This window comes from Callospermophilus lateralis, chromosome X (assembly GCF_048772815.1).
Source record: "Callospermophilus lateralis isolate mCalLat2 chromosome X, mCalLat2.hap1, whole genome shotgun sequence".
Taxonomy (NCBI): Eukaryota; Metazoa; Chordata; class Mammalia; order Rodentia; family Sciuridae; genus Callospermophilus; species Callospermophilus lateralis.
In genome coordinates, this window is record NC_135325.1 from 11,844,770 (window position 1) to 11,864,598 (window position 19,829).

General features: G+C 35.4%; 1 protein-coding gene across 2 annotated transcripts; it reads left to right on the plus strand.

Moving 5' to 3' along the window:
• The first annotated feature begins 586 nt into the window (after positions 1 to 586).
• On the plus strand, positions 587 to 15,181 carry Prdx4 (peroxiredoxin 4). Of its 2 annotated transcripts, XM_077106810.1 has the most exons (8): positions 587 to 918; positions 4,209 to 4,326; positions 7,146 to 7,262; positions 9,103 to 9,225; positions 11,028 to 11,158; positions 12,704 to 12,738; positions 14,787 to 14,833; positions 15,069 to 15,181. In XM_077106810.1, exons 1-8 carry the CDS (start codon positions 675 to 677, stop codon positions 15,070 to 15,072), a joined length of 819 nt encoding a protein of 272 aa, XP_076962925.1. In that variant the 5' UTR covers positions 587 to 674; the 3' UTR covers positions 15,073 to 15,181. The 2 variants fall into 2 exon arrangements, with proteins under 2 accessions (XP_076962925.1, XP_076962924.1); XM_077106809.1 differs by lacking the exon at positions 14,787 to 14,833.
• Positions 15,182 to 19,829: the final 4,648 nt, after the last annotated feature.

Here is a 19,829-nt window from a genome sequence, read left to right on the forward strand (position 1 = left end):
CCTTAACAACTTAGCGAGGCCCTAAACAACTCAGGGAGACCTTGTCTCTAAAATATTAAAAAGGGCTGGGGATGTGGCTCAGTACTTAAGCACCCTTGGATTCAATCCCCAGTACCCCGGGGGGGGGGGACAGTAAATTTTAAATGTTTCACCACAAAAATAAAAGTTAAATGAGGGGATGAATATGTGCATTTGTTTAATTCAGTCATTCCAAATTATACCCAATTCCAATTTGTCAATTGAAATTATCAGTGACTTTTTAAAAAGTCCATTAGAAATATAAAATGCAAGCCGTTTACAGGCATGTAGCTTCGTTTCAACCTTTGAATGGACAGTGTGCAGTGGTGAGGACCTGTGGAAGAGATGGGCGTGGAAGTGTGTCTAAAATAATGCTAACAGCAGGACCCTGGTAAGGCGAGTCAACCGCCACCTAGAGGTAGCCGTAGTACAATTAACAACGCTCTCCTGGGCCCGCCCCAAAGCGCGTGCACAAAGGCTGGGGGGCGAGAGGGCGGGGTCAGCGCCCACGTGGCGGGGGGGGGGCGGAGTGGGGCGGAGCAAGTCTCGCGAGGCCGCGCCCTAACTCGCGCGGGTGCTGTACACGCGGTTGTAACTGCCAGCGGCGGGAGAAGCGGCACTCTAGCTGAGAGACGTGATTTTTCGCTCGCTTGGTGATGGAGGTGCCGCCGCCGCGGCTTGTAGCCGCGAGGTCTCCGGCTCCTAGATGGAGCCGAAAGCTGCTTCTGCTGCCGGTGGTGCTGTTCCTGCTGCCGATCGGGGCTCTAAGGGGCTTGGAGACGGAGAGGCCCCGGACCCGCGAAAAAGAGTGCCACTTCTACGCTGGTGGACAAGTGTATCCCGGGGAGGCGTCCCGGGTATCAGTCGCAGACCACTCCCTGCACCTAACCAAAGCCAAGAGTAGGTGGTGTTTTCGAGGGTAGGAGTGGGGATGGGGAGAGTCCAAAGACACGTGTACCCTGCCTACAGATGCTCCTCCGTGGTTGGGGGGTCGGTCTAAAGTTGGGCGGCACCCCCTGGACAGTATCGGGGCCCAGGATCCTGGATCTGCCTGTTCCTCTCCTTGGGCAGGAAGTTGGAGGGGTGTGCCAGTTGTGGAGAAAGGGATTTTTTCCACCGATGAGATTTTGGAAGAGATAGTGGTTACCCCAAAAGCCGCAGATGAGGGAAAGAGGGTGGCCCAAAGGGGGACTTGAGGATATTGTGCAAACTAAAACACTTCCTCAAACATCGTAAAGTGCCTGCAGCATGTCCAGTCTCTTTTCAAGTACTGTTTCAGGGGAAAAGTACATTGATAGGCTGAATAATGATTCACAGAAAGTTTAGTCAAACAGAAAAGTGGCTAAACAAAGTGTTCATAAGGTCAAATATTTCATTTTTCTTCCTTTATCTTTTGCTGTTGTATCTTACCAAGAAGATTATTAAAAATCATCTTCCCCGAAAGCCACGCAGTCAGTTCATGGGTATTGTTCGTGTTTCTCAGAAAAGAACTGTTATAGTTTGTACTTTGGTGGGGGAAGGACGGAAAAGAAGGTTGGAAGTAACACATTTGAGTTCACGATAAATCTCAAGGCAAATTTGTGTCCTGCCAATTTGGCTTTTGATTATTTGCATTTCTGTTCTGTGTACAAAGCTAATGGACACTTTCAGGAAGGACACGTCAGACTAATTAGATAACTCAGAAAGTTGGGGCCTGCTGCATCTGGACATTAAGATTAGCCAAAAAGAAGTATCCTGGGGATACTGATAACTTTTACTTGCTTTTCAAGTAACCTCCTTTTCCTACGGATCATTTGACATTCTGTAGGTGTGTATTTGGTTTTTGTGGTTGCTACAGTATGTTCTTTGGCAGCATTTAGTGAAAAAAAGTAATGCTTCACAGTTGTGAATCCCGGAGATAAATGGGATGTTTTTAGGACTTAGGATGGAGTAGGAGTAATTGATAAATGAGAAAAACTGTTTTGCCTTCTTAAACATTTGTACTTCTTTCATACTGAAAGTTAAATACTTTGGGATTTTTGTTTCTAGAAAGCCAGTCTTGCACTTTTAAAATCATATTCTCAAGTCCCATTGGTGTCACTTGCCTGGGAAGACATTTTGAAATTTGTCAGGCAATTAAGTGTTTACTTACAGTACATATATGGTGCATAGAAAACAAATCCAAATCCACTCTAAAGCCGCTTATGGAAGCAAAAAAAAAAATTAGTAGTAATAGCTTTCCCTTTACCAGCAAACATTTTCAAATTATATGTATTTTTATATTTCTGGGTCCTGTGTAGAATTATCTAGAATTAGAGATAAAGGACTTTTATTCATAAAAAGGGATATATTATGAATATTTTAAGGTCATATTTTAATATTACTTTTAGTAACAAAAACTTCATAACTTACTGTTTCCTTTCATGAACCAGGGGGAAATAGGGGGTACAACACAACATGATCCAAATTTGTTTTTAAAAATACTGGAAGTTAAGACCTCAAAATGTTAACAATAGTTAGGTTGATAGGGTTATGGAGAGAGGGAATTTAAATATTTTTTGGTTTTGGTACCAGGGATTGAACCCAGGGGCACATAACAACTGAGCCATATCCCCAGCCCTTTTTATTTTTTTATTTTGAGACGGGATCTCATTAGGTTGTTTAAAACCTTGCTAAATTGCTGAGGCTGACTTTGAATTCATCGTCCTCCTGCCTTAGCCTCTTGAGCTTCTGGGATTACATGAATGTATCACCATGCCTGGTTATATATTCTTTATACTTCTCTGCATTTAACTAAAATATTTGTAAATTATATAATTTATATTCAGGATATTTTAATTGTTTTTAATAGATGCAAAGAGTTACTCTGGAAATTCCATTTGTAGATTTTAGTAAAAAAGCAAAATTTCCAAAATCAATTTTCAGACAAAAAACATTTTCCCCATATGGTTTTCCCAATATTCTAAAATCTTTAAGGAGTGTCACTGTGGTACATCATTAGAATTATCGTAACCTCTCACTTGAGTGGTAATTTAAGTAATGTATGTAAGCAAATATAGTTCTAGCTAATTCTCCCTTCTGGCCTTTACCTAATCAGATCAGGATTATTAAATAAGGTAGGCTGCTGGCTCAAGGTAAGTAATCGCATGTTATATGTTAACTTCACAGAGACATTAATCTTCAGTTTGTCTCATTTCAGAGTAACCATAAATGCTTAGTGTTATACAAAAGTCTAAGCCTTATTTCTAGAAATTTTAGTCAAACTTGGAAAATCAAATATTGACTTCATTGTATGTGTTGGTTCTCAAAGTATAAGTGCTATCCATATGAAGGTACATTATTATCAAAGGGTGTTGGCTAGGGTTACAGTATGCTGTTACAAGAGAGTAGCACTAACCAGTTTCCATCAGGCCACTTGAAACCTGTTAAAGGCGGTCTTTTTTTCCAAAGTCCTCTAGGAAAATTATCCCGTTGTCTGAGGTTGTCCACTTCTGGCCTGATATATTTGCACATTTTTCCTCCTTGAGTGTAGCCCTGCCTGCAGCAGATCCTCCCTGTGTATCTGAGAAGCTGGACAAACTAAATTAGTACATCTGAAAGACTGCCATTATAGGAAAGAAAATCTAATGATTTGAATTTAGGAAGTTGATAACGTTGTCGGGGGAAGTTATAGTGAAATATCCAGTATAGTGCAGGGATGAAATGTAGAAAAAAAGGGTTTATTTTCATTAACCCCCCAACTAAAATTTAGCATTTCCTCCCATTATGGATGTCAGCAACAAACCACATCACCATCAGCAGTACTTGCTTGTAACCGCTGCCAATGTAATCAGATATTTTCATGCTATGTTATGGTTATTACAGAAATCCTAAAACATTTACGTTCATTATTTTATCATTAGATAGTCATTAGATCTCTTTCAGATCTTGCAGCTTAAGATAAAATAGCACATGTATTACTATATCATCAATTTTTAAATATTTTGATAGTTGCATTTCACTGTAATTGGTTTTCTTTACAATTCTATGTATTTTATATAGTCAGTAACTCTAATTTGTAAGAAGTCTGTAAGCTTCACCAGACTGTCAATGAAGTCCAAAGGTTTAGAAGCTCTAATTTTTAAGGATTTTTCTAAAGACATCCATTTACCATTCTGTCAGCTTCCTGTTTTATAAAATACCATGTTTTTTTTTCTTTCTTTCTTTCTTAGTTTCCAAGCCAGCACCTTATTGGGAAGGAACAGCAGTGATAAATGGAGAATTTAAGGAGCTCAAATTAACAGATTATCGTGGAAAATACTTGGTCTTTTTCTTCTACCCACTTGATTTGTAAGTAATAACTTGTAAATAGCAACTAGTAAAAATAGTCAACCATTCATCATTCAAGAACATCAACTAAGAATTTTTTTAGCTGTTGGTTCTTTTAAAAATAAGCCAATTGAGGAATTTATTCAAAAAGATAACTTCTACATTTCAGCCATAATCCATTTTCCTAAATAAATTTTTACTCACATATACCTATATAGTATTTTCATAATGGAATAATTAGAGAAAAGCTGCAATATATTCATTAAGCTACACATACTATGGCAAGAAAGTGGACTGATAATATTTTAGAAGGCAGTTAGTAGCAAGATTCATACCATAATTCTGCTTAATGGTTTTACCATTTTTATTCATTGCTGTATCTGTTCCTTTCCTGTGATTTGAACACTTACCTGAAAATATTAATATAATAGCTATTAATATGTTATGGTTCTTATAGGATTTTTTTCTTTAACTCTATGGTAATGTTTGTGAATGATCAGAAAATTGACTTCAAGTAAATACTCTTGTAGTTCTCTCCTCATCAAGGCCGTTAATTTGAAAAATACTACTCTTGAGTATTTTTCAAATCCCATGAAAGTCAAAAGAAACCAAAGAGTTATCCTAACCTCGATCGTTTTTTTAACCTGAATTTATATTTTGGTTACAAAAAGTAAAATACTCCTCTATCTTTGCCACTGTGCCTTTTTCCATTAGGACTAATATGAATTATGTAAATGAAAATTAAACTTGGGTTGGGGGTGTAGCTCAGTGGTAGAGCACTTACCTCATAAGCACAGAGCCCCAGCACCACAAAAAAATAACTTTCAGAGAGAGTACACTTAAACTCATTTCTACAGATTTTTTTCTAGCCAAAGTCCAGCAAATTTTTCTTTAAATTTTAAATAGCAAATATTTTAACCTTTTGATAATCCCAGTGCTCAACTTTACCACTGTAGCTCACAAGCAACTATAAACAAAACATAAATGCAGAACTGTTGCTCTGCTGCATTGAAAAAAGCTGGATTTGGCCTGTGGACCAGTTTCCCAACCCCTACACAAAGCCAAATAGGAAGAATTCTCATAAAAATTAGTACATTATGACTAAAATGAGTTATCTTTCTAATCAATTTGTACAACTAGCTAAAAAGAATAAGGTAATTTTCCACAGAGACCAGAATTAGAAATATTAATAAATATAAAAAATGATAGACCTTCTAAATTTAAGTTGTTATAAAGCCAGAAAGCTAATATACATGTTAAATGTATAAAATATTAACCCTGAATTTTGAGATTAGTCTTATATATGCTTTGTTTCCCTAGTGTTATTTAAAACTCCATAATAAATAAAGCATACTTCATTACAGCATAATATTCACAATGGTCTTCTGGGGTAAGGAGCCAAGATAGATTCTTCCTGTCGTTTCTGTGTAATGCCAGTCTGGATCTAGTCAGAAAACGAAGCTTTCTGGGGCATTTGCAATAGTCTATATGGCAGGAGGAAAGTCACATGTAACCCTTCAGTCTGTACCAGGGTGCTTTTTGTTTTGTTGTTGTTATTGTTATTTTGTTTGGTTGGTTGGTTTTTGTTTTTTGTTTTTTTGCTGTCTTCACTAAGAAATAAGGAAAACGTGTTTCTAGGTAGTATTTCTTGGGATGATAGGAAGGAAGGCGAAGAGGGTTTACCTTTTAGATAATATTAAAAATACATAATACTGCCCAGGTTTCCAGGGATATAATCCTAGATTAGAACTGACTTCTTTCACATGGAAGTACTATGCCTAAACAACTGAAACATTTTAAAATCCCGTACTGGGGTTCAGTTAGGAACTTGTCCTGAGTCTGTGTTTTCCAAACTTTTGGCCATGACACACAGCAATATATTTTTCATTACCACCAAATACATTCATATATAGAGTAACACTCAGTCTATATACACCAGCATAGCCATGCTTGTTGTTAAAACATTGAAAGACTTCCATATTAAGTGGTAAATAGCCACTTGCGCAACCTCCTTCCCAAGTTGACCCTTCCACCTGATCTCATTCAGAAAATTTCAAAGCTAAAGCCAGCTCCAAGTTAAGGTTGTTAAATATTTTGAATGTCACTGCTGAACACAGACATATTTATGCATTTATATAAACATGTATATGTTTTCTAACTTACCCTTACTGTGTATGATGTATTCCCATATTTACTGTTTTATTTCACTTTTTTTAATGTTTATTGGAACTCACTAAATTAGATTAAGGAGTCCCTACCACAGTTGGAAAAATACTACCTTAGGTAATATTCTCTAATCATGCACTTCTCACCCATGACAGAATTAAGGTGTAAAATCCCTGGCTCTGCAGGACTGGGAGACAAGGTGGAAGAAGACCTGTCTCAAAGGGATCAGGAAAACTGGAGAACATTGCCTCATCTACAGAATACAGTAGATGCATCTGACTCACAGTTTGGGTTTAGGAATGTAAAAAAACAATAATGAAATGATGTACAATTTGTATAGATACCTTGGAAGCTATGATAAATACAAATTATTATTAAATAAAAGGTAATGAAATAGGGGTGTGCTATAAGTGAGAATGGAATATTGGTTGATCACTGAGCCATTGAGTTATAAGAAGAAAGTTTGAGATGTAATTATGAACCCTATGATATATATTTATTAAATATTTGATGAAATGGAAAGTCTTTTGGACTATTTCATCTTGAGAAGAGCCATATATGAAATTGTTCTTAAAGTGCATTTTTATTTAGTAAAGGTGTTTGTAGAAATTGTCATGTGAAAATTCAGGTATATGGTTATATAGAATACTAAATTATATTTTTTTAACTTTCAGCACATTTGTGTGTCCAACTGAAATCATCGCCTTTGGTGATAGAATTGATGAATTTAGAGCTATAAATACTGAAGTGGTGGCATGTTCTGTTGATTCGCAGTTTACCCATTTGGCCTGGTCAGTATTTTGCACTTATATTTGTAGGAAGAGAGAATGGATTTAAATCATGGGCAGATAACTACTAACATGATATCATGCCATTTATCAGATATGGATAAATACTTATTAGGTATTATAGATATATGATAAATATTTATCAGATATTTTTCAGGAATAGATTTATCTGCATAATACAATGAGTTACTAGTTCCATGAAGTTCTTGTAAAAATGCTTAAGAATTGTATAGGGCACTACAAAATTGGGGAGAAGTTAAATGTAATAGTTATGATTTCCACAGCAAAAACTACTAGATTGTATAATTGCTTTGTTTTGATCAATTGTGTAACCTTAATCTAGAGAAATAAAATCTTTAAAATATGCCACTTTTCTGTTAACAGTCCTCTGTTATGGTAGGTCAAACTCCCAATAGCTATTTATAATTTTTAAGAAGCAATAATTAGGGACTGTGGCTCAGTGTGAGGCACTGGGTTCAATCCTCAGCACTTCATAAAAATAAAATAAAGGTATGTGTCCACCTACAACTAAAAAATATATTTAAAAAAGCAATAATTTTTAAAAATTTTACAAAGTCATTTTTAAAATGCATTAATCATGAAAGGATGTTCTACCTAACTAACTGCAAAGAACTGCAAGTTAAAATAACAAGTGATGATATTTCTTTCAGTCTGACTGGCCAGTATTTAACAGATTGAAAAAAATTCATGCATTTTTGAAAAAGGTATGCAGAAATGGCACTCACACAGTCAATTCATTTCTGGAGAGCAGTTTGACAACATGTCTCAAATTTGAAACATGATGTGGGTTTTTAAGATCCACAATTTTGGGCTCAGAATTTTGTGTATAATAAAAATCATTCAGAATTTTTTGGTTTTAAAACTTAAAGTTACAAATTCAAACAGAAGTTTTTCTCCACTTACAATTTTATTTATATACACATTTATCACATATATGTGTATGAGTATATATGTATAGCAAATTTTAATTGGTTGGAGAGCTGCAATAACTCCCCTTGAGTTATTTTAAAATGCAGTACATATTTAATATATTTTCTCAAGTATCTGCTTTCAGACAAACCTCAAATAAGTAATGCTAATATGACAAATTCTTTTAAATATTATACAGAGCTTAATACTCAAATATAATACTGATTATTTGTTTTTTTAAAATAGTGCTGGGGATTGAACCCAAAGTCTTGAACATGCTAGGCAAGCGCTCTACCACTACGCCATATCCCCAGCCTCATTATTTTGTAATATCTACAGGCTTATTTGTTTCACCAGTTTAATGATTCTAAATCTTCTAGGATTAAAAGTCACGTCCACAATGAAAAAGTTATGTCATTCTATATGTCTTCCTATTGGGACACCAGCCCACAAGCCCTGTGATTTCAGGTTACAGAATATTTAAATCTGGGTATTCATGTATCTGATATTATGATTAACTACCTTAATTCTAAGGAATCAGTTCTACGGTTATGCTTATGACAGTGCATATCCTTTGGTCTATCTGTTCGACTTATCAGACAAGTGTACAGAAATGATAGACTACAAGGACATTTCCAGCAATGTTTATTAAAAAAAAAAATCTAGTCTAATGTCAATAGAGATGTATAAAATACAGCATGACCATACATTAAAAATGTGTTTTATATGTCTATATTTAGTGCTTAAAGGATATGAATATATTGAGGAAAAAGGCAAGAAAACAAAGTATATTAGCCTGTTTTAGAGAGAGAATATATGTATGTGTGCACATGCATATGCAGAGAAAGAATGTTCACTGTTTTAGTTATGTCATTTGCTTAGCTCTAAGAGGTAAATGTTCTGTTTGTTGCAGGATTAATACCCCTCGAAAGCAAGGAGGACTTGGATCAATAAGATTTCCACTTCTTTCAGACTTGAACCATCAGATCTCAAAGGACTATGGTGTATATCTGGAGGACTCTGGCCACACTCTTAGGTAGCTTATATTAAGAAAAATCCAAGTAAACATTTATAATCCTCTGGAAATTGATGTTTTTTTACAAGTTAGAAGATATAAACTTTGATCAAGTAATATTATTTTGTTCTATTTGTAGAAATGTTGTAGATACCCTTAACTATTATAGTGCATATGCTGTTAGAGATGGAAGTTTATTTAGAGATATTTGACCAACCCTTATTAATAAAAAAGAGTTCCATGATCTTAACCAAAGTTATATAATTAGTTAATTGCAGAGCCCAGGCTTGAATCCATGTCCCCCAACTCCTTATCCATTTCTCTTTTCCTTTTTTACAAACTGACTCTAGTAATTTGTTTTCTAAGTACAACTATAGTTAATTAGCAAATCTGTGTCTTTAGAATGGGAAAAACTAAGGCAGTATCTTACCCAGTAGCTCTCAGTGGGTTACTTGGGCTAACAAATGCTAATAGAATTCGATGAAAAACATCAATTTTGGCCTAAAGAACAGATGTAGTTTTGTTGTAATTAACTTGCTTATTTGCTTTGAAGTGTCAGTTGTTTTTTAATGTTTTATGTGGAAAGGTATTTTAAATCCTGTTTTTTTAAATTTTTTTGTAGTTGTAGATAGAATGCCTTTATTTTTTTAATATTTTGTAGTTGTAGATGGACATGATATATTTATTTATTTTTATGTGGTGCTGAGGATTGAACCCATTGCCTCACACATTCAAGGCAGACACTCTACCATTGAGCTACAATCCCAGCCCCAGAATGCCTTTGTTTTATTTATTTATTTTTATGTGATGCTAAGGATCAGACCCAGTGCCTCACACATGCAAGGCAAGTGCTCTGCCACTGAGCTACAGCCTCAGCCCTTAAGTCCTGTTTTTATAACAGCTTTAAAAAGTATACAATCAAGTGGGTTTTAGTATATTCAGAGTTGTGCAACCATCACCACAATTTTAGAACATTTTCTTTTTTTTTTTAAGAACATTTTCATTACTCTGAAAAGAAGCCCTATACCCATTAGCAGTCCCTCCCTATTTCCCCCAACCTCCTTCCCTGAGCCCTAGGCAAGCACTAATCTACTTTGTCTTTTACTTCTTATTCTGAATACTTCATATAAATGGAATCCTACAATATATGCCCTTTGATTGCCCTCTTTCACTTGGCATACTGTTTTCAATGTTCATAGTATGTATTGCTACAGGTGGTTTCTCTCATTTTTGTACTTGCCAAATCCTTAATGTTTTCTGCTTTCATAAAATCTATTATTAAGTTGACTCCCAAAGAGTAACTATACTGCTAAAGACTGAGAGTTTTAACATTTAGGATTATTTGAACATTGATCAAGTAAAATGATCTAATACCGTATTAGCTATTTTATTTGTATCATTTATTTTTTATTATTTATTTCTAACTATTACATTTTAAAGTCAAAAGCAAATTTTTAAAAAAAACATTTACTTTTTTAGTTGTAATTGGACACAATAACTTTATTTTACTTATTTATTTTTATGTAGTGCTGAGGATTGAACCCAGGGTCTCACACATGCTAGGCGAGCACTCCACCACTGAGCCACAATCCCAGCCCTCAAAAGCAAATTTTTAAAACTATCATTTAACAGTGACAATCCCAAATTATACAGTAGATGAGGGAAAGTGTGTAGGGGTGAGCAAGAGTGTGTACCAGTAGAGTAGTGAATAGGTAGTGTATTTTGGGGTCTGTATAGCATATGTGGATGGTACAGGGATTCACATTAACTAATACTTAACTGAAAAGAAATGGTCTTACCCCTATCACTCTTGTCTTTCATAGAGGCCTCTTTATTATTGATGACAAAGGAATCCTGAGACAGATTACTCTGAATGACCTTCCTGTGGGTAGATCAGTAGATGAGACACTACGTTTGGTTCAAGCATTCCAGTATACTGACAAACATGGAGAAGGTACCCTTATTTTCTAAACTTTTGATTCTTTTACTGTGAGATAGCAACATAGTTAGTTTGGTTTCTTATCCTAAAAGTTATTTGGGTGGTTCCAAAGTATTCTGAGTGTTTTCAATTTATTAGGTTCTTTTAGCAAAACAAATTATTTACTGCTTTTAACAAAATATCACTAGTATATTTTGCTTAATTATACAAATGCAAAAATATTCATTATTTGGCTAGGCACAGTGACACACACCTGAAATCCCAGTGGTTTAGGAGGCTGAGGCAGGAGGATCACAAGTTCAAAGCCAACCTCAGCAACTTAGTGACACCTGTTTCAAAATTAAAAAGATTGAGGAATATATGTATATACACATGTATTTGTGTATTTTTTAATAAACTCAGAAAAGGTTTCTGCTACTGCAATTTTTCAAATTATGTTTCTATAACCTTAAAATGTGTCAAGTGTCAACATGGCAATATTTTGTAATATAGGTCTTCTTTATATTATTGGATTTAGGGGTTTTTTGTTTGTTTGGTTTTTGTTTGTGTTTGTATTTGTATTTCAGTACTGGAGATTAAAACCAGGGTTCTCTACCATTGAGCTACATACTCAACCTTTTGTTTTCTTGTTTTTTAAGGCAGGGTCTGGCTGAGTTGCTGAGGCTAACCTCCAAATTGCAGTCCTCCTTCCTCAGCCTCCCAAAGTAGCTGAGATTACAGCTGTACACCACCACATGTGACTGGATTTAAAATTTTTTGGATACTGGGCATTTAACCCAGGCATTTTACCACTAAACCATATATCCCCACCCCTTTTTATTTTTTATTTCAAGGCAAGGTCTCACTAAGTTGCTGAGGGCCTTGCTAAATTGCTGAGGCTAGTCCGAATTTGCAATCCTCCCATCTCAGCCTCCCAAGTAGCTGGGATTACATGCATGTAAAACACACACTGGCTGGGTTTATCTATAATATACTCCTCAGAATTATTTAGTATCATACTGGTAAGCTATCAGTTCATTCTTTTACTCCAAGTTTCACCAGTAGCAAAATGGAAGGGAAGCACTGTGCCACTGAGCTGCGTCCCCAGCTCCCCAGCTCTTTTTCTTATTGCCCAGGCTGTCCTCAAATGTTTGATCCTCATGCCTCAGTCTCCCAAGAAGCTGGAATTACATGTGTGCACCACCATACCCAGCAGTCAGGGTGCATTCTAAAGTCTCTTGACTTAGATTACAAATTTAGTGGAAATTTATGAAGAGTCAGAGAAATTTTTGCTATGCCCAGGCTTTTCAGTTGATTAGATTTGCAAACTTTTCAACTTTATTAGATACCTTCAGTTTAGTTTCTTATATTACAAATGTAACTAAATTGATAATCTCCATGATTAAAATTCCTTAGTGTGTTCAGACAAGCTAACAGAAATCAAGTGTTTGGTGGTCTAGAAATGTTGTTATTTATATAATCTGTAATTTCAGTTTCATACGAAAACAAATTCAGGAGTTGCCTTTAAAAACACTAAATTCTATTTTTAAACTGTCTTTTGCCTATTTTTGTTCCTTTTAGTCTGCCCCGCTGGCTGGAAACCTGGTAGTGAAACAGTAAGTCGTGTTGATTTTTCTGTTAAAGGCATGGCTGGAGCCAAAAAATTGCCTTGTAATAGAACTGTTTTGGCTTCATAAATGAAGCAAGCTAAGCACAAATCACAAAGTACAGACATTCTCTGGACTATAGAAAGAGTAATTGAAACTAAAGAAAGCAGAATATGGGGTTTAATACTGTTAATTTTAAAGCTAAGTATCCAAGAAATACACTATTCCATAGGGAAAAACAGAGACTTAGTAGAATAAATTTACAGGGTGTGTATGAAATTCTTCCTATATTATGAGCCGAGAAACAGTTACAGGCAAGACCTTTCTGTGTATAATAACCTTTGAGAAAATCTGATCTAATAAACAGTGAAACTAAGGATTATCTCCATGTCATTTGAAGAAGAAAAAGATTGAAACCAGTACATTCTTTCATCAGGGAGACTACATAATTTGTAGATATGTATTCAAAATACATTTAGAAACTTGCTTGAAACTTTGCTTAAGTAACAGCCAAAAATCTTTGAATTTTTATCTTCTAAAAATCAAGTGTTTTATACAAACTGTAGTTAGGAAATTTAAAAATACTAGCACATTGGAGGAAGAAATCATTATTTTAGAATAGGAAAATATAAATTTCTAAGACTTAATTCCTTGGCAATCCAAAAAGAAAGGTACCATTATCCATAAACATTCAGAAGGAGTAATTTACTCTTTAAACTCAGGTGTGCCCTTTTCTGTTCCTTGAACATGCTAAGCTAATTCCTGCCTCAGGGCCTTTGCCCTTGCTGTTCCTTCTGTATTGCTTTCTGTATTACTGGCTCCCTCTCTTCACTCACATTTCAGTTCAAATATCATCTTGAAATTCTTTCCTTACCACTATCTCCACCCCATATTTTTAAGCGTTTTCCACAATCTAAAATTAGAATTAGACTATAACTCCAAGGGTTCACTAATAAGTACTATCTAGCTATAGTAATAGTTTGAATAGTTATCATATAGCAGGTGTTCAGTATATGTGTGTTGAAAGAATGACCAAACCCATAAATATATACAATTATTATTTGTCAATTAAGAATAAAAACAAAGTATGTGAAAATACATGTGCATTTTTCTGAAGGAATAATTCATAGTTTGATTCTCAAAGGGGCTTGTGACCCCTAATAGTTATCAAGTGGATAGTTAGTGTGTTTTCTGAAATGTATAATACTCATCCTGTAATGCCTTTCATAGTTAATTTGTACTTCTTGGCAGTTCTCACTGATCTCTCAGGAGTTGGATACTTAGCACATGCCTGTGCTTGGTAGTGATATCATTTATCATTTACAGTTGGTTTTGATATAACTTCAGAGGGAAATGTCCCCTACCTTGAATACTTATCCAACAAATGCTTTGTAAGCTAGTTTTTAAGACAGCAGTTTCTGATTCATATTTCTATCTGTAAGCTTCCATAATCTATAAATATAAACTAACTTGTGACTTAATTTATAAAGAACCTAGTACTCAATGTATCTTTAGTGCATAACTTCAAATCCCCTTTAAGATTCATCAGATCTATGTAGAGATGACTCAGTTGGTATTGTAATATTAACTTTGATCTCAAAGGCAAAACTGTTTTGCAAATCTATTAGAAACTGATTCAAAATCTGTTAATTATAGTGATTACCATAGGTTATTTTTATATGCAGAGGTAGATGTACTTTAACCAACAAGTAACATAGTTAATGTGAGATCAAATTATATTGGAAAAAATTAAGTATATAAGTTCTTATGGCTGTCATGCTCTTGGAATGAGTACTCTTTCAGAGTACTCATTCACTAAAATAGTTATTGAAGGTAATAATTGATATTGTTTTGAATCTTTGTTTTTGTTTTTTTACTTTGTAGCTTGAGATTAAAAAGTTGCATTGTGGAGCTCCCAAAAATTCTCTTGATAAACCCATAGTGAACACGCTACCCCCTTTTCAAGTTATCATAGCATATCATCATTTAATCAGCAAACAGTTTTAAAAATACATTAACATCTGTAGCCATGCTCTCAATGTGTTTGATTTAACTAGATCAAACCTGAAGATGCCATGAAAGCCTGGTGGCCAAGAGAAGAGCTGTAAGTAAATTTTGGGGTGCTTGAGTACAGATGTTAATTTATTTTAAAAAATAAATGTTTTGCTTTTTGGGATAGCTGAGATTAGTAGGTAGGACATATCTAGTTTTTCTTAAGTATATATGATACAATTTGGTATACAAATGTAATTTTTTATCTTCAGTCAAGAGATAGGAAACTAATGCCAGACTATGACTTTTAAAAGGAATAATTTGCTTTTTTTGTTTTGTCTTAACAGATAATCCCAGATCCAGCTGGAAAACTGAAGTATTTTGATAAACTAAATTGAAAACTACTTCATCAAGTTTTAATGCTTGAAAGTTCTCAATAAAGGTCACTGTTTTATTATCATTGTGTTATAGTAGTAATTTCTTGGAGAATATAAAAGTCCTAAGCAGTTATTTTCTATCTTTCCAAAGTAAGAATTGTGAGGATCTACAGTTGTGGCTCAGTGGTAGAGTACTTGTCTGGCATCTGTGAGGCCCTAGGTTCAATCCTCAGCACCGCATATAAATAAATAAATTAAAGATCCAAAGTAAGAATTGTGAGATTGAATCAAATAGTAACAGCAATAATAACTAACATTTATGAAATATATTCCACATGGTGGGTATGATGTTAAGCAGGTTAGATGCATTTTCATTTAATACCCACAATTATTTGAGTAGTTGTACAGATGAGGGAACTGAAACTCAGATAAATTACCCAAAGTCACATAGCTGGCTATCAAAAACAGACATCAAACCCAGACAGACTTATTCTAGTTTCTGAACTCTTAGTACCCCACTTTGGCTCACCTGTCCATACCTTTAAGGACAGCAGTAAAGAACAGGTTTCAAGTATGGTAACCTTCCCTAGCAATCTGATAGGGATGGCTGATGCTACAGCTCTCTGCACTGTAATAACATAAACCCCTCTGGCCCCATTTTTCCTAAAGTCACATTTTTAGCTTGTATCAAATTTATAAGCAGGTTATATTTATATTTAGTTCAAAAAATGAAAGCTGAATCTCTAAATATATTTATAGCTAGCTCTGAACAAATAGCCACATACAAAGCAGAACTCCAGTGCTACTTCATCACCCTGTTTACAACCCTGATATGGCAGCTACTTTATTGTAATTATTTATAGATGTACTCTGTAGTTTTCCTGGGAGAATTAATCTCATCCTGTCTTCATGCTAATCCCCTCTCCCTGGGGAAAGCCATCACTAGAAGTGACCACTCATGGTGGCAAAGAAGCAAAAGTAAAAGGAAGGGGCCTGAGATAAGATTTAATCTTCAGGAACACACTCCCAGTGACCTACTTAACTAGGTCCCACTCCTAAGTTTCTACCACCTCCCAATAGTGCCAGTAGCTGGAGAGCAACCTTCAGGAAACATTCCAGATCCAAACCATAACAGGCATCTAGAGGATAAGGGCTAGGAATTCTAAATATCCTACAATGCACAGGACAGTCCCACAATAAGCCATATGGCCCAAGATATCAATAGTGATGAGTGAGAAACCCTGCTCTGGAGACAGTTGTCAACTAGCTGAAGAAATAAGGAAACGTATCTGTTGCCTGTGCAGCTGCTCAAAATTATGCCATGATAAAGTTCTCTACAGGTTTAATGTGATGCCAATTAAAATCCCAACAGCATTTCTTGTAGAAATAGATAAAGCAATCATGAAATTCATATGGAAAAACAAAAGACCCAGAATAGCAAAAGCAATTCTAAGCAGGAAGTGTGAATCGGGAGGTATAGTGATACCAGAGTTCAAACTGTACTACAGAGCAATAGTAACAAAAACAGCATGGTACTGGTACCAAAACAGGCAGGTGGACCAATGGTGCAGAGTAGAGGACACAGAGACCAATCCACAAAATTACAACTATCTTATATTTGATAAAGGGGCTAAAAGCATGCAATGGAGGAAGGACAGCATCTTCAACAAATGGTGCTGGGAAAATTGGAAATCCATATGCAACAAAATGAAACTGAATCCCTTTCTCTCGCCATGCACAAAAGTTAACTCAAAATGGATCAAGGAGCTAGATATCAAATCAGAGACACTGCGTATGATAGAAGAAAAAGTTGGCTACGATCTACATACTGTGGGGTCGGGCTCCAAATTCCTTAATAGGACGCCCCATAGCCCAAGAGTTAATAACAAGAATAAATAAATGGGACTTACTTAAATTAAAAAGTTTTTTCTCATCAAGAGAAACAATAAGAGAGGTAAATAGAGAGCCTACATCCTGGGAACAAATTTTTACCCCTCACACTTCAGATAGAGCCCTAATATCTAGAATATACAAAGAACTCAAAAAATTAATAAGATAACAAATAACCCAATCAACAAATGGGCCAAGGACCTGAACAGGCAATTCACAGAGGAGGACATACAATCAATCAACAAGTACATGAAAAAATGCTCGCCATCTCTAGCAGTCAGAGAAATGCAAATTAAAACCACCCTAAGATACCATCTCACTCCAGTAAGATTGGCAGCCATTATGAAGTCAAACAATAAGTGTTGGCAAGGATGTGGGGAAAAGGGTACACTTGTACACTGCTGGTGGGACTGTAAATTGATAAGGCCAATATGGAAAGCAGTATGGAGATTCCTGGGAAAACTGGGAATGGATCCACCATTTGAACCAGCTATCGCCCTCCTCGGACTATTCCCTGAGGATCTTAAAAGAGCTTACTATAGGGATACTGCCACATCAATGATCATAGCGGCACAATTCACAATAGCTAGACTGTGGAACCAGCCTAGATGCCCTTCAATAGATGAATGGATAAAAAAATGTAGCATCTATACACAATGGAGTACTACGCAGCACTAAAAAATGATAAAATCATAGAATTTGCAGGGAAATGGATGGCATTAGAGCAGATTATGCTAAGCGAAGCTAGCCAATTCTTAAAAAAACAAATGCCAAATGTCTTCTTTGATATAAAGAGAGCAACTAAGAACAGAACAGGGAGGAAGAGCATGAGGAAAAGATTAACATTAAACAAAGACGATTGGGGGGAGAGAGAGGGAGAGAGAAGGGAAAACATATGGAAATGGTAGGAGACCCTCAATGTTACACAAAATACATAGAAGAGGTTGTGAGGGGAAAGCGGGGGAAACAAGGGAGAGAATTGAACAACAGCACAAGAGGTAGAGAGGGAAGATGGGAGGGGAGGGGAGGGGGGATAGTAGGGGATAAGAAAGGTAGCAGAATACAACAGTCACTAATATGGCATTATGTAAAAATGTGAATGTGTAACCGATGTGATTCTGCAATTTGTATTTGGGGTAAAAATGGGAGTTCATAACCCAATTGAGTCAAATGTATGAAAGATGATTTATCACGAGCTTTGTAATGTTTTGAACAACCAATAAAAAAAAAGAACTAGAAAAAGAAAAAAAAATATGCCATGACAAATACAGGAGCTTATTCCAAAATAATAAACAACCTGAAGTTTCTGTAGAACACATTGTCTTTTCACTGTACTAGTTATATAACATCTATATTTCCTTGCTTCTCCCTCAAATTCCTAGTCTTCTATTGAATGAAATATGCAGAAGGATACACTAGTAGTGTTTCAAGCTTTCCAGAGATAATGGTGTACTGCTCTTTTAGGGATTTCTTAGTCTCCAGAATCTCACACAAGGGATCATTACTCATCCTGTCTCCCAACCATGATCACCATCACCATCATCTCTGTCCAAGAGCACATCTAACACTATATTTTAAACCTCCCATCTATCAACAGACTCCAGGTTGTATATTTTTGTTCTTGAACACATTAACTGGTATTTTATTAATGAAACTTTTGTCTCCTACCCCCCATCTGATACCTGAAAGGCATCCTAACATTATTTTGTTACCTGTGAACTTTGAAAATACTATGTCTAAAATATCTTTTTTTTTTTTTTTTGCAGTGTTAGAGATCAAACCCATGGCCTCTCACATGCTAGGCAATTGTTTACCACTAAACTATACCCCCAACCCTCTGAAATATCTTTGAATACAGCCTTTTGATATATAAAATGTAATGAAATATATGTTTCAGGTAAATAGCTCCATAAATGTGTGTCTGTCAAGGGAAATATATATATATATATATATATATATATATAGAGAGAGAGAGAGAGAGAGAGAGAGAATGTATATACATTTGTAAATTTATACACACATGTATATATACACTCAGACATTTATATAAACTCATTATATTTTTACCTAGCTTTTGAAAAGGAAAGAAAATGTTTATCACAGTTACTATGCATTTAGTTTTAGATAGCAAAAACGACTTTTACCAATATCATTACCAATAAAATGTATATTTTGGCATAATATAAGAACTGAAAACATATATTTAAAAGATCCACCTTCCTGAAATGTAGGCTTAGAATTTTTTAAATTCTTTTTAGTTGTAGATGAACACAATATCTATTTTATTTAGTTTTATGTAGTGCTGAGGATCAAACCCAGTGCCTCACATGTGCGAGGCAAGCACTCTTAACACTGAGCTACAACCCCAGCCCAGTTCAAAATTTTTTAAATCAAATTCAAGTGTCAATTCAGACACCAAAATTTACCTGAATCATGCATCTGTTCATACCAAAACTATCACCCGCACATATACAAGGTACTTTGCTAGGCAATAGAGATTTTTAAAATGATACAAACCCTTCCCTCAAGAATCCCACAGGCTCCTAAATGAAAGCAGCACATAAAAAAATAATTAAAGCCAGATGTGGTGGTACATGCCTGTAATCCCAACAACTCAGGATGCTGAGGCAGGAGGATCTTGAGTTCAAAGCCAGCTTCAGCAACTTAGCGAGGCCCTTAGCAACTTAGGGAGACCCTGTCTCAAAATTTAAAAAAAAAAAAATTAAAAAGGGCTGGGGATGTGGCTCAATGGTCAAGTGCACCTAGGTTCAATCAGTACCCAAAAACAAACAAAAAAGGAATTGTAATACAGTGTAATAAGTACTAAATACACCAACACCT